Source organism: Jatropha curcas, chromosome 2 (genome assembly GCF_041381405.1).
Source record: "Jatropha curcas cultivar XTBG-Jc1 chromosome 2, XTBG_Jcur_1.0, whole genome shotgun sequence".
Lineage (NCBI taxonomy): Eukaryota > Viridiplantae > Streptophyta > Magnoliopsida > Malpighiales > Euphorbiaceae > Jatropha > Jatropha curcas.
The window spans coordinates 27,661,327-27,685,724 of NC_143152.1; the positions used below are offsets into that span (position 1 = coordinate 27,661,327).

At 31.2% G+C, this 24,398-nt stretch overlaps 3 protein-coding genes across 5 annotated transcripts; 2 read left to right on the forward strand and 1 right to left on the reverse strand.

Annotated features, from left to right (window-relative positions):
* Window positions 1–927: 927 nt before the first annotated feature.
* On the forward strand, window positions 928–3,625 carry SAUR21 (ARM repeat superfamily protein). The gene has a single exon (XM_012234309.4). The coding sequence runs from the start codon at window positions 1,386–1,388 to the stop codon at window positions 3,429–3,431; it is 2,046 nt and encodes a 681-aa protein (XP_012089699.1). The 5' UTR covers window positions 928–1,385; the 3' UTR covers window positions 3,432–3,625.
* A 7,319-nt stretch (window positions 3,626–10,944) lies between these two features.
* Window positions 10,945–12,344, forward strand: OFP1 (ovate family protein 1). Its single transcript, XM_012234308.4, has one exon. The coding sequence runs from the start codon at window positions 10,960–10,962 to the stop codon at window positions 12,127–12,129; it is 1,170 nt and encodes a 389-aa protein (XP_012089698.1). The 5' UTR covers window positions 10,945–10,959; the 3' UTR covers window positions 12,130–12,344.
* Window positions 12,345–18,567: 6,223 nt separating this feature from the next.
* Window positions 18,568–22,608, reverse strand: LOC149498527 (2-oxoglutarate (2OG) and Fe(II)-dependent oxygenase superfamily protein). Of its 3 annotated transcripts, none has more exons than XM_089717719.1 (3): window positions 22,007–22,608; window positions 20,586–20,913; window positions 18,568–19,296 (listed from the first exon to the last, which is right to left on the reverse strand). In XM_089717719.1, the coding sequence occupies exons 1-3, from the start codon at window positions 22,501–22,503 to the stop codon at window positions 19,264–19,266; spliced, it is 858 nt and encodes a 285-aa protein (XP_089573845.1). In that variant the 5' UTR covers window positions 22,504–22,608; the 3' UTR covers window positions 18,568–19,263. The 3 variants fall into 3 exon arrangements, with proteins under 3 accessions (XP_089573845.1, XP_089573844.1, XP_089573846.1); XM_089717718.1 differs by lacking the exon at window positions 18,568–19,296 and adding an exon at window positions 19,444–20,000; XM_089717720.1 differs by lacking the exon at window positions 18,568–19,296 and adding an exon at window positions 19,444–19,686 and having other exon boundaries at window positions 22,007–22,607.
* Window positions 22,609–24,398: the final 1,790 nt, after the last annotated feature.

Below are 24,398 nucleotides of genomic sequence, written 5' to 3' on the forward strand. Positions count from 1 at the left end.
TAATTTTGTGTATTGATACGAAATACTTGAGCCGCAATTAACCGCAAGTGTCGTGGCGTCTAAAGGAAGAAAACTCCATACCGTTTGCACATTCCCACCGATTTCTCCAACTTGCCAAATCTCCATTTTAGGAAATGACATTGACACATAAATGTTAGCTTCAAACCCTCAACCACACATGTTTAAACTTAATTACCCTTTGGGGATCGTTAAATTCATGAACAATCACACGTAAATATATAGCAACCATACTGATAAAAGTAAAATAAGAACAATGGATAAATTGAAATTGATAAAAAAACCATGATTCATTCCACGTGTATGTACAAAGGAGTTTTTATCGTCTGAATCCGAATGAGAGAACCAAGCGGATATCTCGGCTCATCAATCATTCTTTTGATCAAGCATTTAAAAAAACTAATTATAATCATCGTGTTCTCAACTAAAATTCTTCAAAACAAGGGGAAAAAAGTCTACAATAATTAAGTTTTAACTGATATTAAAACCGTTTTTCAAAATTATAAAAATTTTATTAATTCAAACACCCAAATAGAGAAGATAAGTTAAAACTCAGTTTTTAATTTTCGTTGAAGACTTGGGCAAACTCTAAGACCAATAATTGAAGCCAAACGATCTCCACATGTTTTAAAAGATTAAGCTTTGCTAAAAGCGAAAAGGAAAAACAAAGAAAAGTATCTTTTTTAATAACCTATAGCAGCTGGATATGCATTGGACATTATAAGTAAATGGGCAACAGCGCACGATAATGCATGAATATTATATTCACATATGGATAATATGACGGCTATCCAGAACAAGTCCACAACAACCGCTTACCATAGCAACAGTATTATCATCCCCTTTCTTCCAATATTATTATAACTGTTAGTTCATGCGTTGAATAATAAATATAAATTTAAAAAAAAAAAAAAACAAACATTTACTTACAAAAACACCTGCCGGCGGCTGTTAAAATAGTTCCATCATTGTTTGGTGGACTTAATCCAAGGGCTCAAATTTTATTAGCTAGCCATTCAAGAAATTCAGTTTTTATTATATCTGAAAGAAAAGTCTACTTGTCGTTCGTTTAATTGTTTGTTGAACTCTTTACCCAGTAAACCCGCCTGCCAAATCAAAACACCGGCTTTTATTTCTTTTTAGAGCAGAAACCAACTCGTACACAGTCAAAAACCACCTATCTTATTTCCTTATCTGACCCGTGCTTCATTTGTTTTCTCTAAAAAGTATATTAACCATTTCAAGAAACCTACTTTCTTTGCTTCTGCAACCAACCAATCATTTTTCCGTTGAATGAAATCAAAACCCATATTCCAAATCTAAAATCATTTCGTTCCCAGTTCTCCTCTTTGATTTCTGTTTATCTCATGACGGTTTCTCCTCAAGTTTTCCCGCCCAGAAAACGGCGGCCATCGGCCGGGGCTTTTATTGCTCCTAATTTCTCCGATCAGAAACTCGTCCAATCTCTTCTCATTCTCTCTCAGGAAATCTCCTCTCTTAAGCCTTTACAGTTCCTTCTAAAACGCAATTCTCTTTCGGTTATACGCAAAGCTAAGCTACTGGCTGTATTATTCGATGAGCTTCTTCGTAATCCAATTCCTTTTCTGTCACCAACTCTTCTGTGCTTCGAAGAAATGTACATAGTTTTACAAAGAATCAAAACTCTGATCGAGGACTGCTCAAATGGAAGCAAGATGTGGCTTCTTATACAAATCGAATCTGTCTCTAGCAGTTTTCATGAGCTGATTCTTGAATTGTCAACTCTTTTGGATATTTTCCCTGTCAAAGAGGTTGGTTTAAGCGAAGATATTCAAGAACTCGTGTTGTTAATTAGAAATCAATGTTCACAAGCTAAAGCCTTTTTGGATCCCAAAGATAATAATCTACGACACGGCGTCTTAACTTTGCTCGACCGAATTAAGAAACAGATCGTGCCTGATCATTCCAAGCTCGCAGAGATTTTTGATAAATTGGGTCTACGCAATTCTTCCGATTGTACAGAGGAAATCGAGAGTCTTGAGGAAGAAATTCAAAATCAGATTGATGACAAATCCAAATCTGAGGTGGTTGCTTTGATCGGACTCGTCCGTTACGCGAAATGCGTTCTCTATGGAGCGTCCACGCCCACATCCGATCACGGGGGTAGGAAGGTGTCGCCGGAGGTTAACATTCCAACGGATTTCCGATGTCCTATCAGTCTTGATTTAATGCGGGACCCAGTCGTTGTGGCGACAGGCCAGACATACGATCGCGAGTCAATTACTCTTTGGATTGAATCTGGACACAACACGTGTCCCAAGACAGGTCAGAAGCTGGCCCACACGAACCTGATTCCTAACCTCGCTTTGAAGAACCTAATTGGCATGTGGTGTCGCGAGCAGAAAATACCTTTTGAAACTACGGATGGTAACCAAAAAGCTGACGGCGTCATACGAAACAAGGCCGCGCTAGAGGCTGTGAAGATGACGGTGTCGTTTTTGGTCAACAAGTTGTCCCAATCACAATCATTGGAAGCCGCAAACGGTGTCGTTTACGAGCTTCGTGCGCTTGCCAAAACAAACTCTGATAGTCGAGCCTATATGGCTGAAGCTGGAACTATCCCTTTGTTAGTCCGCTATCTAGGCTCAGATGTAGGCTCGGAACTCCCGAACCTCCAAGTCAACGCCGTTACGACTTTACTCAACCTCTCCATTCTCGAAGCAAACAAAGCAACGATTATGGAAACAGACGGAACATTAAACGGAGTTATTGAGGTGTTACGGTCAGGTGCCACGTGGGAGGCAAAGGCAAATGCAGCGGCTACAATATTCAGCTTGTCAGGCGTGCACTCTTATAGGAAACGACTAGGGAGGAAAACACGTGTCCTAAAAGGGTTGATGGATTTAGCAAAATCCGGAAACACGATTTCTAAAAAAGACGCATTAATGGCGATTTTGAATTTGGCGGGAGATAGAGAAACAGTAGGGAGACTAGTGGAAGGAGGAGTGGTGGAGATGGTGACGGAAGTGGTGAATGTACTACCGGAGGAGGCAGTGACAATACTCGAAGTGGTGGTGAAGAGAGGAGGAATAGCAGCACTCGTGTCTGCGTATAAAGCGATAAAGAAACTTGGGGTTTTATTAAGGGAAGGATCGGATGCCGTGAGAGAGAGTGCATTGGCAACTCTCGTCACGATTTGTAGAAAAGGAGGGTCGGAAATGGTGGCGGAATTGGCATCTATATCTGGGATTGAGAGAATTATATGGGAGTTAATGGGAATGGGGACAATCAGATCGAGAAGAAAGGCGGCGAGTCTGTTGAGGATTCTTCGAAGATGGGCGGCTGGTTTGGATGGTGAACTTGCGGATAGGCAGAGTAATAGTACTGCTTCTACAGTCAGAACTACGACAAGATCAGCCACATTGGCAATTTAGTTAACATTTGTTTGCAAATGTTGATGAATTTGTAAAGAAATGATGTATTCTTTTAATTTTCTTCTTTGATGATGAGGCAATGAATGTGTAATGTATAACTCATTGCTGATCTTAAAACTTAAAAGGCATTCTTTGTTATATTCTTCGTTTTTTTCCTCCAAGAAAGAAAAGATAATTTCATTCTTTGTTATCTATTAGCTGGTGTAAGATTCTTTGCTATTTTTCGTTCAAGAATTAGCCTCAGAAATAAAGACATCTTTCTCAGCCATAAGACTAAAATCAGTGTGTTAATTAATGTTCACTATATATTCTATACAACGAAAATAAACTGAAGCACAGAATTATGTACTGATTAAATAATACCCTTTATATAGAAGAAACAGCATGATCATATATATATATATCAGGATGATGCCTGTTCTTCCAAATCTGATGCAGCAAATAAGGTGGAAAAGGTGTATTAATAATGGCAGATCATGAAACAATGAAGGGGGAAAAAAAAGACTCCTATAGTTAAAGATAAGGAGCCTTATACTAACAGGTAATCAAGAAAAAAAGTCTAAAACTAATATTGCAATGGCAAAATTAATTAGCAGATTGCTAACTTTATAAAATTTATTTATAAATCAACATGCACTTCCATGTTTGATATAAATGAAAATTTTTCATTTGGAATTTATTTTTTTAATTTCGTATGTTGTTGATTATTTTTTGTTAAATTCTTTCGAACTTGATAAAATTTATAGACAGATACAAAATTTAAAAGAGTTGACTAGCTATAATATAAATTACAAACTGTAGAAAAGAGTTAATATTTAGTTTCTTCCATTCTCATTAAGCCGCTGAGTAAGCAACATGATAATCACATGTGCACCGACACAAGATGGTGTTGAACGTTTTACAGATTTTCTTTAGTCAATCGTAGCATTTCACCGGAAATACAGTTAACTAAATCATTTATTAGTAATTAAAAAGTCAAAATTCCAGCGGCGGAGACGCGTAATATTGATCCCACCAAACCAAGAACCTTCAAATCAATTTCTGACTTCAATTCCTCCAAGTATAAATTGTTCAATAAATTAACCGATACCTATCTTCTTTATCTGCAAAAAATAATGGCCATTTCTTACAAAACTAATAGTGTAATCATAACAATTGTTTTTCTTTTCATTATCATGTCTGAATATTCTGATGCGAGAATCTTATTACATGGTTCTCTTTCGAACAAAATTCAAGCGGCAGGAGATGGAGAAGATGTTGCTCTTCTAAAAGTAACAGAGGAGAAAGTAGTTGAAAAGTACAGGCCATTGTTGCTTAATCTTCTTCCAAAGGGACCTGTGCCTCCTTCCGGCCCCAGCCAACGAACCAACAATTTTGTCCACTGATTTTATTTTCTTCTATTCTAGCTATAGCAATGGTCTTTGATTCTTTATTCTTCCTCTTTTAAATACTATATTCTCTTATTGTCTGGTCTGGATTATCTGGAAGTCCAGTTTTTGGCAAAAGCCATCGATTATTATAAAGATCCCATGAAACAAATAGCGAAAAGTTTTGATGCGACCGAAAAGTTATCTGTCGTTCATGAATGATAAGAAAACTTAAATGAATGGAAAAGTTTCCGTTCCAGGTAATCAGAAATTCACAATACAAGGAAAAAAAGATGTGAAAGAGAGAAATTTCTGTCCGCAAAAAAATTCCGGTTATGTGCTAGGCCCAAATGTATGAAACTTGGGGAATGCAAAATTAATCGGAGCTTTCGCCCAATAGCTCAACCAAGCAACTTATTCGCTAGACAACATGCTCGAAATGCGTAGGCAAGGGTGGGTAAAATTCTAATTTTTAAGTATTCTTCCTTAAAAAAAAAAAAATTTACGTATTCTACTAATTCATTCGTATTACTTTTTAAATAAATAAATACTATGAAATATTGTTATTAGATAGTGCAGGAGACAAACTAAAGAAAGAGTCCATTCTCTTGCTCAAGTTTCCTTTTATCATGCTAGTTTTAAAATATAAGAGGCTATCTTAGATTTTTTGTTATCTTTTTATAATTCTTAATGCAATGGTTTGATGTTTGCTTAAAAAAAATATATATAAACTTTATAACTTCTGATCAAATTTGCTTAATTATGTAAAATGTAATAAAATTAAAACATGTGTGTAAAATAAATATGTTTTGATAATAACCATAAAAACATAAAATTTCTTATAAATTGTTATAAAAATATGAAACATTATAAAATTTTACCAAAATTTTTTATACAAGTTAAAATAAAATATGTAAGGCAAGACCAGTCTATGAAAATAAAAATAAAAATCTTAAAATACTTATATCACTTTTTTAAATGCTTTATAGCCACGCTTAAAAATAAAAAATAACACGAGAGTCCGCTAAGTTTAACATATATTCTCAAACTTATTTAAAATTTTTATCATTAAATCTATTTCGAACTCATTTAAAAATTTCTTTTGAAATAATTGATACTTACATTTATTGCATCTCAAAAGCATTTCAAATATCTTTTCACTATTCATAAATATAAATTAAAACTAGACGATAACTTCAAAAAGTTAAAATAAATTTTAAATTCATAATAACAAAATCTATAAATGAATTAAAATTTTCTAAAAAAAATTAAATTCATAATAATATAACATTCACATTTGAATTGAAATTTTATTGTAATAACATTTAACTGAATTAAAAATTCATCATAGTATTCCTTTAAAAATAAATCATCATAGTATTATCAATATATATGAAATCTTGGACCCAATAAAGCGAATACTCTTAGATCTTAAATCTAAATCCTTACCCTTTATTTGGAAGCGAGAGAAAAGAAAATATTAAAAGAAGAAAAATAATATAGGAAAATAATGAGAAATTATCAATTTTCCTTCTAATTTTCACCTTTATATTTAGATATAACGAAGTAAAGAAAATAAATATTATTTTTCTTTGTTTGAATAGTGCAAAATTTTAGAGGAAATAAGTCCTTTTGCCTTTGAGAGAGAGCAAAAATTAATCAAATTTATAAATTGTTAAAACGAATGGAGGCCTGGATACCTTATATAAGTATAAAAAAAAATTTTAAAGAAATAAAATGTTATTGAAAATTAATAATAATATCCTCACTTAAATAATGAAATATTTAAGAAAGGGTTAGAAATTTGTTAATTAATTTTGGGTATTTGCAGAATTTAATAAAATAGGTGAAATTTTCACTACCCTCCATTATTTTGTATTTAAATTTAAGATTTTGTCTTTAAATCAAAGAGGTGAAATATTGATTCCATTAATATTTTCTTTCAATAATTATTTTATTTTCTTTAAAAAAAATCCGTCTAATCAAAGGGTTAATCATCTGAAACATACTCAATTAACAGTGAAGGTCATCTCAAATTAAATCACACGAAATTCCATATAATTAAACGTCATCTCAAACATACTCAATTAGACACGCCTACCTTTTTCTTTTGTCCCGCTCCAGCAAGAAGCTGAATGAAAGAAAACCAAATAACATGGACCAGGTGCAAAACAGAACAAAACTCCATTGTCATTTCACTTTTCTTTGATGGCAGACACTTTTAATTTCTTGGCTTTATATGTTATAGCGAATGTATGGCAGATTAATATTTTCAAATCGATTTTTTTTTTTACGGATGAGAAATTATTTTAGGGTTAGGAAGGTTCGCTTACTGCTAATTTAAGTTCTTTGTTCTTGACCTTGTCTCTATGCAGGGTGAGTACTGTGTTTTTTTTTTTTTTTTTTTTTTTTTTTTATAAATTTTTTAAGGTGAGCATTTATTTCTTGCTAGTGTCCTGAATAATAGAAAACGATATATATGAGAAGCATATTGTCGGGCGCAGAAGGGTAACCATGTTAGGTAATTTCGGTCGATATATTTCAAAATTGATTTTAATGCTCTTAGGAAGTAGTCCTTCATCCTTTTTCAGTACATTTTGTGAGTTTGCTTAATCTGGTTATTGTCTTTCTTTCTGTAGTTTTCACCCAGTTTTTAGGTCATATTGTCTTAAACTCAGGGTCAGGTCAGGTGCTTTTTTATCGTTGTCCAAAAATACTGCTGTAGGACACATGGCTGGAACAGTAATTCAATTCTCTAAATTAACAAAAGAGCAGGAGTATGTTGGTTCCTATCTTTTCACTAATTAATTAATGATTTTAAAATAAAAATTGGGCTAGCGTCTGTAATATTATATCTTTATTAAAAAGGAAATAAAAGAAAAGAAAAAGATAGGATAAGATTGCTCCTTTTTCTGCTTTAATTTTTTTTTAATGATTTGTTTTTGGGAGAATTATTTTCCTTAAGAGACAATACTGAGCTTATGATATGTAGAGGGACAAGTGGCGTAGGGGGCCACTCTTTGCGTAGGGGCCAATATGCTCCTTTTTTTTTTTTTTTAACAAGAAGATATTTCTTTGGCATATAATAGAATCTAAGACTGTGCATGATTCTTGGAGTATTAGAATTGAACTCAAGAATTATATTAAATCAAAAAGAATTAGTACAGAAAGAATTAATTCATTATTTTAATTCCGGTTCTACTTGTTAGTAAAAATTAAATTAGAACCAAACCGAAGAATCGACGTATAAGTATATAAATGTTTTTTTTTTAATTTTTAAAATATATTATATAAAGTATAAATCATCATATTTTATTATTTTAAAACATTTTTATTACTATTTTCTAAGGAAGATGATATATAGCTGAAACTACGTTACCCATATCAGAAATTACATCTACTTTTATGTGTGTGTGTGTATATATATATATATATATATATACATCCAATTATCAAATAAAAAAACTAGTTAAATTTAATTATATGTGCAGAAACAAAATTGCAGTATTAGTATACAAATAATAACATAATATTTAGCTCTGTGATAATATCTACTTATAAAACTAGAATATTTTTGTATTTTGACTTACTATTAACTAAGTTTTTTTTTTTTAGAATATCTATTAACTAATTTTTTAATCAAAAGACATAGTTGTAATTTTAATTTTTATAGTATATATTATATTTTTATGATAAACAATAAGTTTATGACAATATTAGGAATTAAATTGATCCAAAATATTAAATTAAATTTTATTAATTATTTCAAACAAATTCAACAACTAAATTGGTCTAAAATAAAAAATCTGACATTTTTTATTCTGTTAAATAAATTCAGGAACCAAATTAACATTTATTCCTTATAAATGCCGAGTAAGTTCATATTTAGAGTGTTAAATATTATGTCAACCGCAATCTAGTTGGGGTTGGCCAGCTCATGCTGTTAAAACACCTCATTTAAGTCATTAGGCTAATAATTCATTAGTGGAATCTGCATTTTATATTATAGAAATTTAAGGTATTAATCTCAATACTCCTTTTGTTTTAAAGACAATCTTTGAAACCAATATATATATATATATATATATATATATATATATATATATATATATTTGAGTATTTATTTTCATTTCATTTTCAAATGCAAAATGAGAAATATTTTGAGAATCTTCCATGCACCCACCAAAAAACAGGAAAGCAACAAGCTTTGCTTTTGGGAAAGTCAAGTGTATAGATACGATAATAATGCTATCTAAGGATTAATGAATAATGGGCCCCTGAAAATTTTGTAACGTTGGATTTAGATGTGCAAGTCTTGCTTGAAGGTGTGTCCTTTACTTCTCTTCAGCTCTCTGTAGGGCACTTTTATTTCTATCTTCCACAAGTTATATAGAAATGCAGTGGCTGCAGATATGCAATAAAGCCAGAAAATCTATGAGATATGCACCAACCAACTTACACCCATTCAATAAACATATTCATTTTATCTACAGGTCGTGGCTCAGTTGGCAACGCAGACTGAATATGTAGAAAGAACTCTCGGGTTAAATACCCACTAACACATCTACAGAAATTGGTGAAAAGCCTCAACTGTGACTAATCCTCGAATCAAATTTAATCAAACTCTGGTAATAGGGTCTGGATACCAGTGATTTAAAAAATTAAAAAAAAAAACTCATTTTGATTCAGCAGTCATACTTGTTGAGTATGGTATTTATGTTCTTAAATTTTATTTAACCTGAAATGATTGTTTTACTCGAGTGTTTGGACAATCTTGCATCCTTTCTCCTTGGCAAACAGTAAGAATTTGTTGATTTGGAAGGGTGGTTAATGACTATTAGATAGTGTTGGGTTTTCAAACACCAATTATGCATAATCAAGGGGCATGGGCCGGGCTTAAGTACCTATTCCCTAAGCTTTTGTTTATGTAAAAATTTCAGGGCAGACTTATAGTGTGTTTTTTTTTTTTTTTTAATTTTCTTATTTTATTTAAAAATTGTTAAAATTAAATTGTTATTTTTATGCAAAAAATAGAATATATACAATATAATATAAAAACTAAATTGTGTATTTATTTGTTGAGGTAACATAATATATTGTTTTTTTTTTTTTTTGAGCATTAGGAGAGAGGATTCAAACCCAGAACTACTTTCAGTATGCACTTATCATAAGGTTATGCCTTGGTGTGCAATATACTGTGATATATACTAGAAATTAAAATTATACACAGTACTTCTTTTGTCCCAAAATATAAGTCATTTAAGGTTTTTGCACAAGAATTAATGAATCAATTAATTCTCCTATATTATAACAAAACTAAAAGGAATTTGACTAGATTATCCTTTATAGTCGATTGTGAAAGTATATGCATCTAATATAAATAAGGGTAATATTGAAAAAAATATTATTTATTATTTCTTAAAACACTCAAAACGACTTATATTTTGAGACAAAATAATCACCTAAAAATGACTTATATTTTGAAACAAAAAAAATATGACGCAAACTTAATACATTTAAACTTGTGGCTTTTATTAAATACGAGAATAGATGAATTGAGTCACTCATGAATTACTAAAAATTTATTCGAAAACAATTGTTTGAGTTTATTCAATATATTTAATAGAAATATACATTAAAAAAAAGTATAATGGTAAGTGTATATATAATCAAACAATAAATCTAGTTTAATTCCTTTCCTCGATATCCTCTCAGAAATAGGCATAATAAAATTAAACTCATTATGGAAATGAAGGAAGAATTGATTATATAAAGAGAATATGCATGTATGCCACATAAGCATAAAAGAGAAAACTGATTAGCCGTAGTACGAGAGCGGATACATATGAGCCCATCAAAAACAGAAAATAAATTGAAGAATCTGTTAACAAATATACAAAAAACAATCATACTATCAGAACAAGTTTCTGTTTCGTTAGGTGATTAAAGCGTCAGAAACCAGTAAGCCAATTTACCACGCGGTCCCGCTCTTTTTTTTTTTTTTTTTTAAATCTTTCCCCCACTGTAGACCCCACCCCACCCTTCCAACCTCCCTTTTATTTATTTATCTTCAGCCACATACTCACTCTCGCCCCAACCAGACAGACGGACAAAATTTTTGTTTCAATACACTGACACACATAATACACAGAGAAAGAAAGATGGGTAACTACAGATTTAGATTATCTGATATGATGCCCAATGCTTGGTTTTACAAGCTTAAAGAAATGGGCAAAACCAGAAACCCTAATTCTAATTCTTTAAAGAAAAAGCATTTAGTTTCTCCTTCTCCTTCTTCTTCCTCAACTTCACAGCCAACCAAACCAAAACAAACTCACCACCACTGCTCTTCTTATCCAAGAAAGTCTTATTACTTCACTAGAGAACTTATCCAGAATAACCCAGAATCCGAAACCCATACCTGTTTCCATGACCCTCCACCGCCGAGAAAATCCTCTAAACAGAGACAGCTTAAAAGAAAATCTTCTCCAAAAAAGCTTGTCACCTCCTCTGTCTCCGCCGGTTGTAGCTGCCGCGCCACCATTTGGACTAAATCATCAGATTCTCCGCCGGATTACTCTGCTTCTAGTTCTGATAGCTTGCCGGAGTCCGATGACTCATTTCCACCGCAATTGAGGTCCGATCAAGTTCTTGCAACCGAGTCTTTTGATAAAATGGTGGCTTCTTGGTCAAGCTCTAATGATATTATTATAGATGTGGATAAAAAATCTTTTTCTAGAAATTTCGATGATAATAATAATCTTCTTGATTTATCTGATCTTGATCTCCCTCCAATTATAACCAAGCCAGCTGCTAAATTCGACGACAAAGTTGAAGAAATCAAGAAAAACGACACTAGAGAGACAACAAAGTACAGGAAAAGCTCAGCTAGATATCAAGAAACAAATTCCAATGATTCTTTATCAGTACAAGTGGTTAAAGAAGAAAGCGTAACCATGAAAGAACATAAAACGACTTCTTCTTTTAGACGACATTCTTTAAATTCTCCTGGTTTAAAGCTTCGTGTTAATTCGCCAAGAATTGCTAACAAGAGAATTCAGGCGCATCGAAAGAGTGTATCGTCGAGTTTAACAGCTTCTAGAAGAAGTCTTTCTGATAGTTTGGCGATTGTTAAATCTTCATTTGATCCTCAAAGAGATTTTAGAGAATCAATGGTGGAGATGATTGTGGAAAACAATATCAGAGCTTCTAAAGATCTAGAAGACCTTCTTGCTTGTTATCTTTCTTTAAATTCCAATGAGTACCATGATCTCATTATCAAGGTTTTCAAGCAAATCTGGTTCGATTTGACTGAAAATAAGTCCAAGTAATTTAATATCATTTCTTCTTAATTTTCTTTTTTTTTTTTTTTTTGTCAAATAATTAAAATCTTTTTTCTTTTTGTTATATAATCCAATAGTAGTGTAAAGAATTATGGCCTGTTGATTATATATTTTTATCATGGGCTTCTTTAGATTATAATTATCTGAATGTTTGGACTTTTATGTTTATGTTGTGAATGAATCCAATTTCAATTTCACTTGAATAGTGAAAACAGAGCATTCAATAAGCATAGTTAATTTTAGCAATTTTTAGATTTTGGGTCTAATGGAATTTTTTTTTTTTTTCTTGGAAGTGTAGTAATTTTGTTTCAAGAACGGAGGGAGATTGAAGATTTTTTTTTTATATAGTTTTTACACTGTAGAAAGACTAGGCTAGGACTGCTCAAAAAGCCTGTAACTCTTGTTACACATTTTGCTGACTCTGTCTTAAGTGCAATGCCATTTGGACCTACGTTGTTTTTTCTTCAGCAATAGACACCATTCTTTAATATTTACCTTTTCCAGAAGCCACTGCACTTGGATTGAATCATTTTTGCTACCAATCTCTTTAACCACTTTATGGTTTTTTTTTTTTTTTTTTTTAATAACTTGGCTCGGATTAATTACTAAATCGAAATTTCTCAATAAATTGTATATTTTTATTATTACTGATAACCAACAAACTTTATTATTTTGACTATATGATATTATTAGTTACAAGAAGTGAATTTTAACACCATAAACCATTAAGTCCTTGGCATGTAGTTTTTTCAAAATGCATTTTTTAAGAAATAAGAAATTGGGGTTTTGTCAATGTAAAGTTTTGCATTGGAAAAGGGTTTTTTTTTTTATTTTGTAAAGAAAAAAAATGAAAAATAAGATCCCAATTGAATGTGTAGAAGCTTGAATGAACAAAACCAATTGGAATGATGTAAGGCCATGAAAATTGATATAGAGGGGGCCAAGGAACAGCAACTGACTCAAAGTCTCAAACTACAGTTTTTACTCCAAAAGAAGACACCCTTTAAGGACAAGATTCAGTTTTTGATGTTTCTTCTTCAATATCTAGAACTCTTTCTCTAGGTAGCAAATTCAGATTCCAGTACACTCCATTTTCAAGAGAAGAAAGAAGGTAGCTTTTAATTCAAAAAAACCTTTTAAAAAAAAAAGGTAATGAGCAACGGCTTAATAATGAAAAAATAAAAGGAAAAAATTTAAATTTTAACAAAGTTTGAAACAAAGTTGAAAGATTTTCCCTTTTTTTTTTTTCTGATTTTGAATTTTCTTCACTCAAAAAGTAAAAGTATGCATAGGAGAAGTAAAAAGCTGAATTTCACTTTCAAAGCCTTAATAGACAGTACAAGAAGACCAAGCAAAGCAAGAAGTAGGACTCTGGAAGGGAGACCCATGCGCACCATCTTACTAAAGGGTTCAGATTTTGTATGGAAAGAGAATCAAGGGTCAGAAATGATTGTGTTATCAAAAAATTGTATAATTTGCATTAAAAAAAAGAAAAATATTTGATTAGAAAAGCATGGATGCTTTGGTGTTGTCTCTTTCTTGGACAAGGAGTTTCATGCTTATTGACATACCAAACAAAATTGGATTCTCACTTTAATTTAGCATTTAAAGCTCCCTAAGTTTGCGGTTTTCACACCCACAGTATTTACTTTTTAAAACCTCTAAGCCATTGACTCTCATATGTTTTGCAATTATAAAACCAATTAATGGATGCCTATTTCTATGTAATCTAATAAGTAGACCTTAGATATTAGAGCAAGTTGAAATAAATAGCGAAAGTTCTCATATTTGAATTCTATTGATAATGAAAGTTTTTACAATTTTATTTTTATTTTTATTTTTTATTTTTTGTTTCAAGATCTGAAATTAAGTGGAATAATTACAAGTTCAGCTTATGACATATATCCCTATTAACCAAAGAATGGGACAATATCATTACAGCTGTGAGTGATGATCTCAATGTTCATCCATAGCTGTAAGAAATAATAGTTACATCTTTTCTATTCAGTCCATACCAATAATGGTCACATTATTATAATTAGGTTAGGCCTAACCTAAAATTAATTGCTTCAATTTCAATAATACATCTATGTTACTTAGAGAGGTCAACAAATATTAACTTAGGGTCTTTGAGCATGGCTTTTTGAGGTCCAAAAATTAAGTTAGGGTCAACAAAAAGCGGTAGTAATTTGAGGAAGCATATATTTGTTTGGGTTGATACTGTTTGTAGGAAGATGAACAAGTGATTATTTATTTAATAGCCGTTGAGTAGAAACCCAGCTGGAAGGGAATGGTTTTAAATATAGCAATTTGGCATCTTAACCCCATTTTCAAATTCTGTAACCACCAACATAATAACATATTCTATTTTGACTTGAAAGACCCGAATAAGGACAAAAAAAACAAACTTTCATACTCAATATCTATTTGCTTTTTGCTTAGATTAAAGCATGTTTGATTAAGAAAAGATAAGATAACTTGGAATGTAGAAAAGTACAATCTTGGTTTAATAAACCGATGGTTCCAGGTAGGAGATATAATAGGGATAGAAGCTGTGTTATGGGTATTTTAAAGTACCATTTTCGATCCATCTGTTTAAAAATGATATTAGTAATTATAAATGGATTTGTGATGTATTGAAATTATTATTCATAATAAATACAGGTACGATACAAATATAATCTTTAAATACTCACTTTATTAAACGGGTTTAATAATGGGTACTCACTAAATTGCAGAGAAAAATGATGAAGAAATTAAAAATAAAAAAAGATAATTAAGTTTTATATGAAAAATATTATCCAATATTTTTCTTTTCTTTTTTAAAAAATATTCTAATAATATAAACCTCGCCAAATCTCACGCTCGACAGGCGCAAAGAAAAAATGAAAATCTTTCTTAATGTGCATATTTTTTTAGCTTTTAAATATTAAAAGCAGTGTTTTATAAAAGGTTAATCTCTATAATGTTTAAGTTTTAGCGTTTTATGAAAAGTTACTCAAACAACTGTTGGCTAATAAAACAACTAAATGCTACTAAAATATTTAACGGCTACCAAAAATGCAGCTACTAGTTACTAAAATAACCAAACATTATTAAAACACTTAATTGCTATCAAAAGAGCTAATTTTACGGAACAGACCCATTGTGTCGAAAATTTGAGGAGAGTCTAAAATCTGATCCTCTGATTTCAATCCGGTTCAAAATTGATATTTCGAAGCAATTTCAATCTGAAAACCAAATGGGTTATTACACCTAAAATACTGGACCCACAAAAGTGGGGTAGAATGTGTTTTTATTTCTAACCTAACTCATCCAAATCTTATTGATAATAATTAAGAGGCCATGAGGCCTTGTCTTCCTCGAGTTGTTACTCTGTAGGTATTTTATCATTAATTTTATGCCCCTTTTTGGCTTACACTGAATATTTTAAGCTTCTTTTACTACAATTTTATTGAAGTTCAACTTAACCGTTAAAAACAAAAAACCCAGAAAGCTTGTAAGGACTTGGAAGGCATCTCTGGGTAGTGTTGTTGGGTAATTTAAGGAGTGTGTCGGCGAGAAGCGGAGGGAGCGGAGAGGAAAGTCAAAGAAGAACTGAAAAAAAGTGGCGGGAAGGTAGACCAAACGACCAACATATATCCGGAGATTCTGGACGTTGTCAATTGCTATATTACTACAAATACATTTCACATTTCTGAGTCTGATTCTGAAGCTGACCCAAATGAAACAAACTAGGTGGCTACAGCCCTATCTATTTTGTAACAATTATTGCACAAACATACTCTTATTTCTAACCAAAATCTTGCACGTGTGTGTGTCACCACTGTTCAAACTCTTTTTTTTTTTCTCATTTTTGCTTAATTGGGTATATATTTTATGTTGCTGTAGTTACTTTCACTTTTCTTTTTTGCTATCCTTTTCATTGCACCGAAGAAAATGACAACCAATCCTTAAAGTTCATCCCATATTTTAAAATTAGGTTATGCCCTCTCTATGTCAAAATAATAAACTACATTCTTAATTTAAGATGTTTGATTCTTTTATTATTATTATTATTATTATTATTAAAATAGTAGTTAATTTGTCTGTCTAAATAGCTCATATTTTTTTGTGTTATTTTTCACTGTAAATAAATCAATAAATTAATAAAATTTACGGTTCTAGAAGTATTTTCTAATTTTCATCTCACAATCAAATTGAGCTATTATTATATCACATAAAGAATAAATGAATATATCAAAGTCCAGAAGAAACTGTGTTCAATATCATTGAAAATCTTGTTGATGATGAAGTTGAGGATGATAAAATAATTTTAGATTCTGTTACGTACAAGAAAGTCTTCAAAACATCACCAAATCTTCAATTTTTTTTTTTTATTGCTATTCGAGAATTTAACCCATTTAAAGAATTCAAGTTTGAATGAAGTTATTTTTTAATTATTTATCATATTTAATTATGTTTGTGATTTTAATAAATATAATATAAATGAAACCATGTGTGTATATATATATATATATATATATTGAAGGTCCAATGCATCGGCAGAACATGTGGAATACACAATAAGGATAACTCTTCCCTTCGCTTTGAATAACATTTACTGTATTGACGATACCTTACTTTTGATAGAATATCTACACTCTAGATCTTTTAAAAAATATAAGAAGATTGATCAGGACATATATGGTTAGTTAATTGAAGACATATAATTATGTAAGTGCTTTTCGAAAATTAATATTTTATAAATTTATTGACATTAATGCAAGTCGATATAAAAGATATCATACTAATAAAGGTTATTATTTAATCAAATCTTAATTTATAGAGATTATATTGTAGTTTAGATGAATTATGGCTTTAGCACATTTAAAAATAAAGCTTAATATATTAGACTATTTCAAAGTTTGAGTATTTTAGCAATTTCACTCTATTTTAACTTTTCTGTAAACTTACTCCAATTTCAAATGAAATTATAAACTAAAAAGAACTTTCAATAAGGTCCATTTATAATCTTGAGTCGACATTAATCCATGTTGTTTTATGTTCTAAACGTAGTTTTTAGATATTGAAAGAGATTATTAAAACTGGCATCATTTTAGATATTTCATTAGTCGTATTCCTCTCAAATCATTCCAATATTTTAGGGTTTCTTTAAATATTCTTTGAATCGCAATTATCAATAGTTCATGTTAATTTTATCGCAAAATATTTTTGCTAAAAGATTAATCATTTGGCCAAAAATGAATTTTAGAAATAAAAATGAGAGGAACGTATTGAAACTTTTTTTAATTTGCATTTTCATTATTAATTGGAGTTGAGATTGCTATTATTAAAAATTGTCAAAATTGAGATAAAATGGAAAAGTAATCAATAGGATAAAGTTAAAAACCGTCAAAATTAAGAATATACAGATACGTTAGCTCCAAAAATAATATCAACACTTCATTAAAAAATAATTATATTTTGATCTGTGCAGAAAGTTATTAGAAATAAAAATAAAGAATAGCAAATATTTTCTCTTTTCATGTAAAAAAAAAAAAAGAAAAGGAAAAAATAAGGAGAGAAATGGGGGGGTGGATGCACGTGTGGGAGACAAAAAATCTAGGGAAATCTGAAAATAGTTTAGAGTGTGCATTTTAGTAAAATTGGCCGACTCTCATCTCATGTGCGCATGTCGCTATTCTAAGTTTGTTTCTACGTTTACGCAAAACGCCAGCAGTAAAGACGAAATCAATACTTCCCTTTTGCCTCAACGGAACTCACGGATAGAAATCGACAATATTATTATTATTACAAATCCGTCGGTGTGATGTGAGCCCTACTATCCTATCCACTTTACTCTGTGCCTTTTTGTTTCTTTACTCTACGGTTTTTCTTTTCCTTTCTATATATTTTTATTTTAACTCTCTCCAATTATTATTTTTACTTTAAAATTAATAAGCTTTAACAATAATAACATAAATTTTTAGGTTGTAATTATTTAAATAATTTAAGATTTTCCTTAAAAAGAATTAAGTTTTGATTCCCATATTTTTTTATTAGTTAAATAGGAATTAATCATTCACAAAAACGTAGCAATTTTACAAAGACATACTATTTTATATAACTCATTCACATTCTTTTCACAACCCATATTAGATTCTGAATAATCAATCCACTTCCCAATAATTTATATAACATATTATTTATTAGTTAAAAAAAAGAAAAACACAAATGTAATCTATTCTTAATCAAATTAATTAAAAGTATGATGTAATTTTTGACAAAGTGCAAACATTCAAGTTTCAATCTCAAACGACCTGAATTAAGCTTATATATAAAGAAGGGTTTATTACCCAAAAAACCAAAACCATTTATATGTATTTTAATGATCAACTTGTATGAAAAATAGGCAAACTATCATCATCGATCAAGTTGTGAATAGAATAGTTGAGGATTTTAAGGCAAGTACCGTAAAGTTATGTACAAAATTCTGCTACAAACGTATGTCAATTAGCATTATACAAAATAAAAATAAAGAACCGACCACTACAGATTTAATAATTAGGGTAGACTTTTTGATGATATAGTTGTAGAAGAGGAGGTGAAGGTGGTCGCAGACACAATGGATTCGATGGAAATGTGACTACATATCCAAAATCTTAATCGAAGATTTATTTATCATTTAGCACTAAATGATAGGAATTTTTTTCTTCTTTTCTTTCCCCCCTTTGATGAAAGGAACATGAGGTTTTATTACAGCCGTTGAAAGAAAGTAAGCGTAAGAGAGATCTTGAATTGTTGTATCCTTAGATTTTATGTTGGGTCTAAAAAGTGATATCTCAACTAACTATACCAAGGAAGTTGTCACACCCACAGTAAAAAAACTGTCAATTTTATATTTTATAGAGTGACAATTGACAACCTGAAGCTTCTTGCTGTCAAACACTAATATAACCTAATCAATTGTTAAAACAAAATCTTTGAAAGATAATTTTGAATAAGACCCACCCGGCCCTCAAATGATTTAGGAAGTAATCATTGGATTAATAGCTTTTATTGTACGCTAACCCTTAGTTACGTGAGCATGGGTAAAATAGTCAAAAATAGGAATATAGAGGGATTTAATTAATACCTGGATTATTCCTCACAGTGTGACTTTGCCACTGGAAACTATCATTTACAAGAAAAGCAAACATAGTGAAGAACAGTAAAAAAAAACTAAAAATAATCATCAGACAAAAATTTTAACAATTTTGCCCTTAATGGGTTCTGAAGAAAACCATATATCCATAAATAAAATTCAGATGGAGAAAAAGATACAACAGTAAAAATACATGCTAGTTTATTCAAATCAAGTAGTATTATTACTGTATTACATGCCAGTTAAAAAAAAGAAGTACAAGCTAGTTTATTCATATCAAGTAGTATTACTGTATTACATGCCAGTTAAAAAAAAAGTACAAGCTTTTTTTTTTTCCATTTATTTTTGCACACTATAAATTCTATTTGTGTGTATATAACATTCCCTTACATCAAACTCTTTTACCTTTTCCAACGCAACTGTACATCAAACAAACTTGTGTAAAAAAAATATCATTTTTTTTTCTTTTTCTAAGAAAAATTGCATCTATCACCAAATAAAAAGCAATAAATCATGAATGTAAAAAAACAAAAACTTTGCACAAGAAAGCAATAACTAGCACAATAAGTATTTGATCCCTTATAGAGATTGTCTTACAATTTTTGTAAGAATCAGGATCAAAATTTAAAGACAAGCACTTGAGCTCTATAGAGAAAGGATTTTGGCTTCCTTCAAAGTTCGGCTCACAAATTACTTCCTCACAAACACATCTAAAATCACCCATGCTCCATTCCTGTGTGATTAGGGCAAAAAAATAGTTACTTTCTGGTTTCTACACATTTCACATATGTGCCTTCTATGAAACTAGACAATACGTAGCTGGTATGCAACTCCACTTCCATATGCAATTTTTTTTTTTTGTCACTATCTTTTTCATACCATAACACAACAGCACGAATACGCAATTCACAACCACTTGGTGCCAATAATGAAAAAAAGTCACTAAAATTTGCACTAGATTACATTTTATTTGCACATTTTAGTCATACACTGATTTTATGCAATTATGATATCATCACCAGGTTTCAGCAAGAGTCCAGTAATGAAAGTATATACAATTTCGCCATATTAAGCAATTATAGACCCTAAAGGACAGGAAAAACTCTAAATTTCTTTTTATTTCTCCCTATGAAGATCAATCTTGAATGGAGTGCCACATCAAATTTTCGGATGACAGAATAAAATATTAATAACCAAATAGCAACAAATTAAGTTTTGGTTCACAATGAAATCCAGTGCAAAGTCTAGTGACTGTGAAGATAATTTACCCATTGAGAATAAAATGAAAGAATAGAAAAGGGAGGTGGAACTAGGTTACCTCAATTCGTTGTCCTACAATGACAACAATGGAGTCTAGGTCTGCATCAAAAGAGAAAGGACATGTTGCAGACTGGACAAAAAATTGAGACTCTGTGGCAGGAAGGTGAAGGCACAATGTATGATCACAAGTTCTGCTGTTTCTTTCATTCGGTGGAGAAGAAGTCTTTTCCGTTTTGTAATTGTTGTTGTATTTATATAAACTAAGGATAGACTCTTTCCCTTTAATTTTCTTTCCAAATTGCAGTGTAGCTATTTTTTCTACAAATATTTTACACAATATTTCAGCAATTGCATCAAGTTTGCTTGCAATATTCTCCATCATTTCGCTGCAAATTCAGAAAATTATATGTTAACCACATTTATTGTTATCTATACTTAAAAATAAAAAAATAAAAAAAAATACAACATTTTCTCCTTCACCAGCTGCAAGCTACAAAAATTATTACCTCTGTCTACCATCAACTGCAAGCTACCAATTTTTTTGTTTGTTTCTGGGAACTCAAAGCGCAACTTAACCAGGTACAAGCAAATCAAGAATTTCATTTATTAAATATTTTCAATTTCCCTTTTTTCTTTTGTTTTGGGTACGAGACACCTCTTGTTTCAAGGTTCGTAGCTGCCTACAAACCTTTTTCCCATAACTTGATCCTCCACTAAACTTAAGCATGACTTACCATTGAAACCACCCCTTAAAGGATACACATATCTATTTTCAGTTTGTTCTGCATGACTAAGGTTACAAACAAATTCATATAACAATTGACTTTTCCGGGTTAAATTTTGATTTGCAATCAGTGAACAAGTCAGTAATCCCATTAACATTTCTTGGATTTCCTATAGCTGACGCAACTGATTTGAGATTGATGCTTAATTTATTTACTATTTAAGAGTTTTCTTCCTTTGAAAAAAAAAAATTTACTACTTAAGAAGTAACTACGTGACGTTCAATGAAGTGTCAAACTGTCTTTAAAAATTTTGAAGTCTGACAAATTTTATCACCGAAGCAAGGCAGCACATGAGGAAGCAAGGCAGGTCCAAAATAGGTGGGCTACATTCATTAAGGCCCAATTAGCAACCATCTACTAAAATAGTAACCAATCAAATTTTCAAAGACTAAAAATACAATTGAGTCCTTATATTGTATTCAAATCACTGTGACATTTTAAATTTATACTTCCGTTTCCGTTTCATTATTTGATCTTTCTGACAAAAAGTGTTTTCGAAATATGCTCAATAACAAGATAAAGTGTAAGTTAAACAGCGTCTTATCTTTCAAATATAAAAAAGATTTCTCAAATATAAAAAGGTTTAAGTGATAATTTAAATATAAGTATGGATCTAACCATATTTTACTCATTTTCAAATCAATTTCCGAGTTAATGAAACCGATATATCGGACAATCCGAAAAGAAAGTTTACCTAAAATCCTGATATCTTTCGTGCACGAAGTACTCTCGCACGCATTTCATTCTTCCCTTTCCGGAACGAACCCACGCAATCTGCTTCTTGTTCTTATTAAGCTCTCCGAAATCTCCAGGAAATCCCATATCTGCCTGCACTAAATCTCGGAAAACCCGATCGGCTTCATTGAGCAGCAATTGCAACTCTGGACTAGAAATGCCGTGGTCGGTGATCATAAAAACTCCGAATTCCTTGGCAGACCTGAAGAGCCGATCAATTGTCTCATAGTCTCCCGATTTTAAAGATCTGTAATCGATTTCCTCTGGAATAATATGATGAGTCTCATCGAGAGGAAGGTGGGCTTCCGGAAGGGAAAGTTCTGGGAGAGCAAAGGATTTTAGAAGGTACTGAGACAATGATTCATTGGCGGCTGAACGCGATCCTTTGGCGGTGGGGATCGGAGATGGAGGCGGAGCCGAGAGCGTTAATTCACTGGAATTGCGTAGAAGAGGCATTGTTGCGTATTGTGAAATGAACAAAGGAAGAGGAGAGAAGAAGAAGAAGAAGGTGGTGGGCTTGGTTTATGGTTATTAGCTCTAAAGCCACTTTTTGAAAGCTTGTTTGCTTTGATTGATTCAAATACCTAAAAGGGCCCATTGGGTATACACGTTTTTCCGTCGTTGGCACGTCCTCTTTTGTAATCGATAGGACGACACGTCGGATGAGATCAGCTATAATGGGCCCAAAGGATGATGTGGAAATATGAACTGGGCTTTTGTACTTTTAGGACTAGACTAGATAGACTAACTAGTAAGTGAGTCCGTTGTAACAAATTGTGAGGACCGTAACTAGAAATCAAAGCTAAGCGGATTAATAACATTTTCTTAAAGAGGATAAAATTTAAAAAAATGTACTATTTTAAAGAATAAAATTAAAAATTTATTATTTTATGAAATAATTTTTAAAAAAATTTTGGGTTAGGGGGAGCACGGCTGCCACTTTATATGAATAATATTTAATTAATTACTAAATTGATTATAATTTTTATAAAAAGTAAAAAATTAATCACTTTAACTTACATTAATTTTTATTTACATTACAACCACTAATGGAGCTAGGAGATCTAGGGGTGGCGGCCTCCGCACCAACCCCTAATTAAATTTTTTTTTTAAGAATTATCTCATAAAATTTTAAAATTTTTCATTTTACTCTTTAAAATAATAAATTTTTCAATTTTCGTCATCTTTTAATTCTTGAAAATTTTTAAATCCTTTAACTTTAATTCCTAACTCCTTTACTGCTTATAACATGACTGGTAAAGATAGTCAATGTCAAGCACCCACCCTTATTATCATAAAGTTCCATTCATTAGCCTTCAATACTGAAAATTAATAAATAGATTGAAAATATCTCCTTCCCAATTATATCCGAAATGATTTAAAAAATAAATGAAAAGAAGAGGAGAAGTAGGCTAAATAGAAGAGAAATCATGAATACGAGGCCCTAATTTGCGGTTGAGCCCACGGACGGATAAGGATGGACAAATGATGGATCTTTGAGAGGTTCCAATGCAATTTGTAGTCCATGGTCTGACTTCCACTTCATCTTTTGCTTTTTCTGAAACAGAACAGTGTTGGAGTTAGACACCGAGTCTCCCAAGTCATTCCCGTCTTTTTAAGAAAAAACAGAATAATTAAGGGACCTTTGAATTAGCCAAGTGGAAGAATTAACAGATAATTGGATCAGCAAAAGTATATTATATTTTTAGTAAAAAGTTTCATTAAAGTAATTATATTTTTAGTGAAAATTTTCATTGAAGTAAACTGCATATTCAACTTATATGGAAGATTAAATATTCAAAATTTAGGATTTACGAGTTAATCGATAAAAGAAAGAAAGAAATTTTTTCTCTTTTTTTCTCTAATCTTTAAATCCTAGTTTTGTTTTGGGGCTACCGCTGTTTATCAGCCGTAGCCGCTACCTCCTACCTTCTATTTTTTTTTTTTTTTTTTGCTTCACTTCCTTTTGCTTTTCATCTTTTATTCACTCTAATAAATTCAGATATATTTTTTCAATAATAGATTTTTTTTTTTTGTTAATGTTATTTTGTCTCCATATTTAGAGTTTTTTCTCCCTTTTTTATGAGGGTAGTCCCTTCATTGCGAGGGTTTATTACTAATTAAAATAATATAATATTTGATTTTATTTGGTTGAAGACTTTAGATCTTGATTTTCAAGTGTGAATCTTCGATGAATGAAGTCTGGTAGTGCGTCACATTTCTCCATTGAGACTATTGAGGCATAGCATAAACTTATCTGTGTTTGTTATATGTTGCAAATCCTTGGAAAAACAATCCAGGTACAGAAGATCCATAAGAGTTATTATTTTGTAATCCAAATCACTTAACGA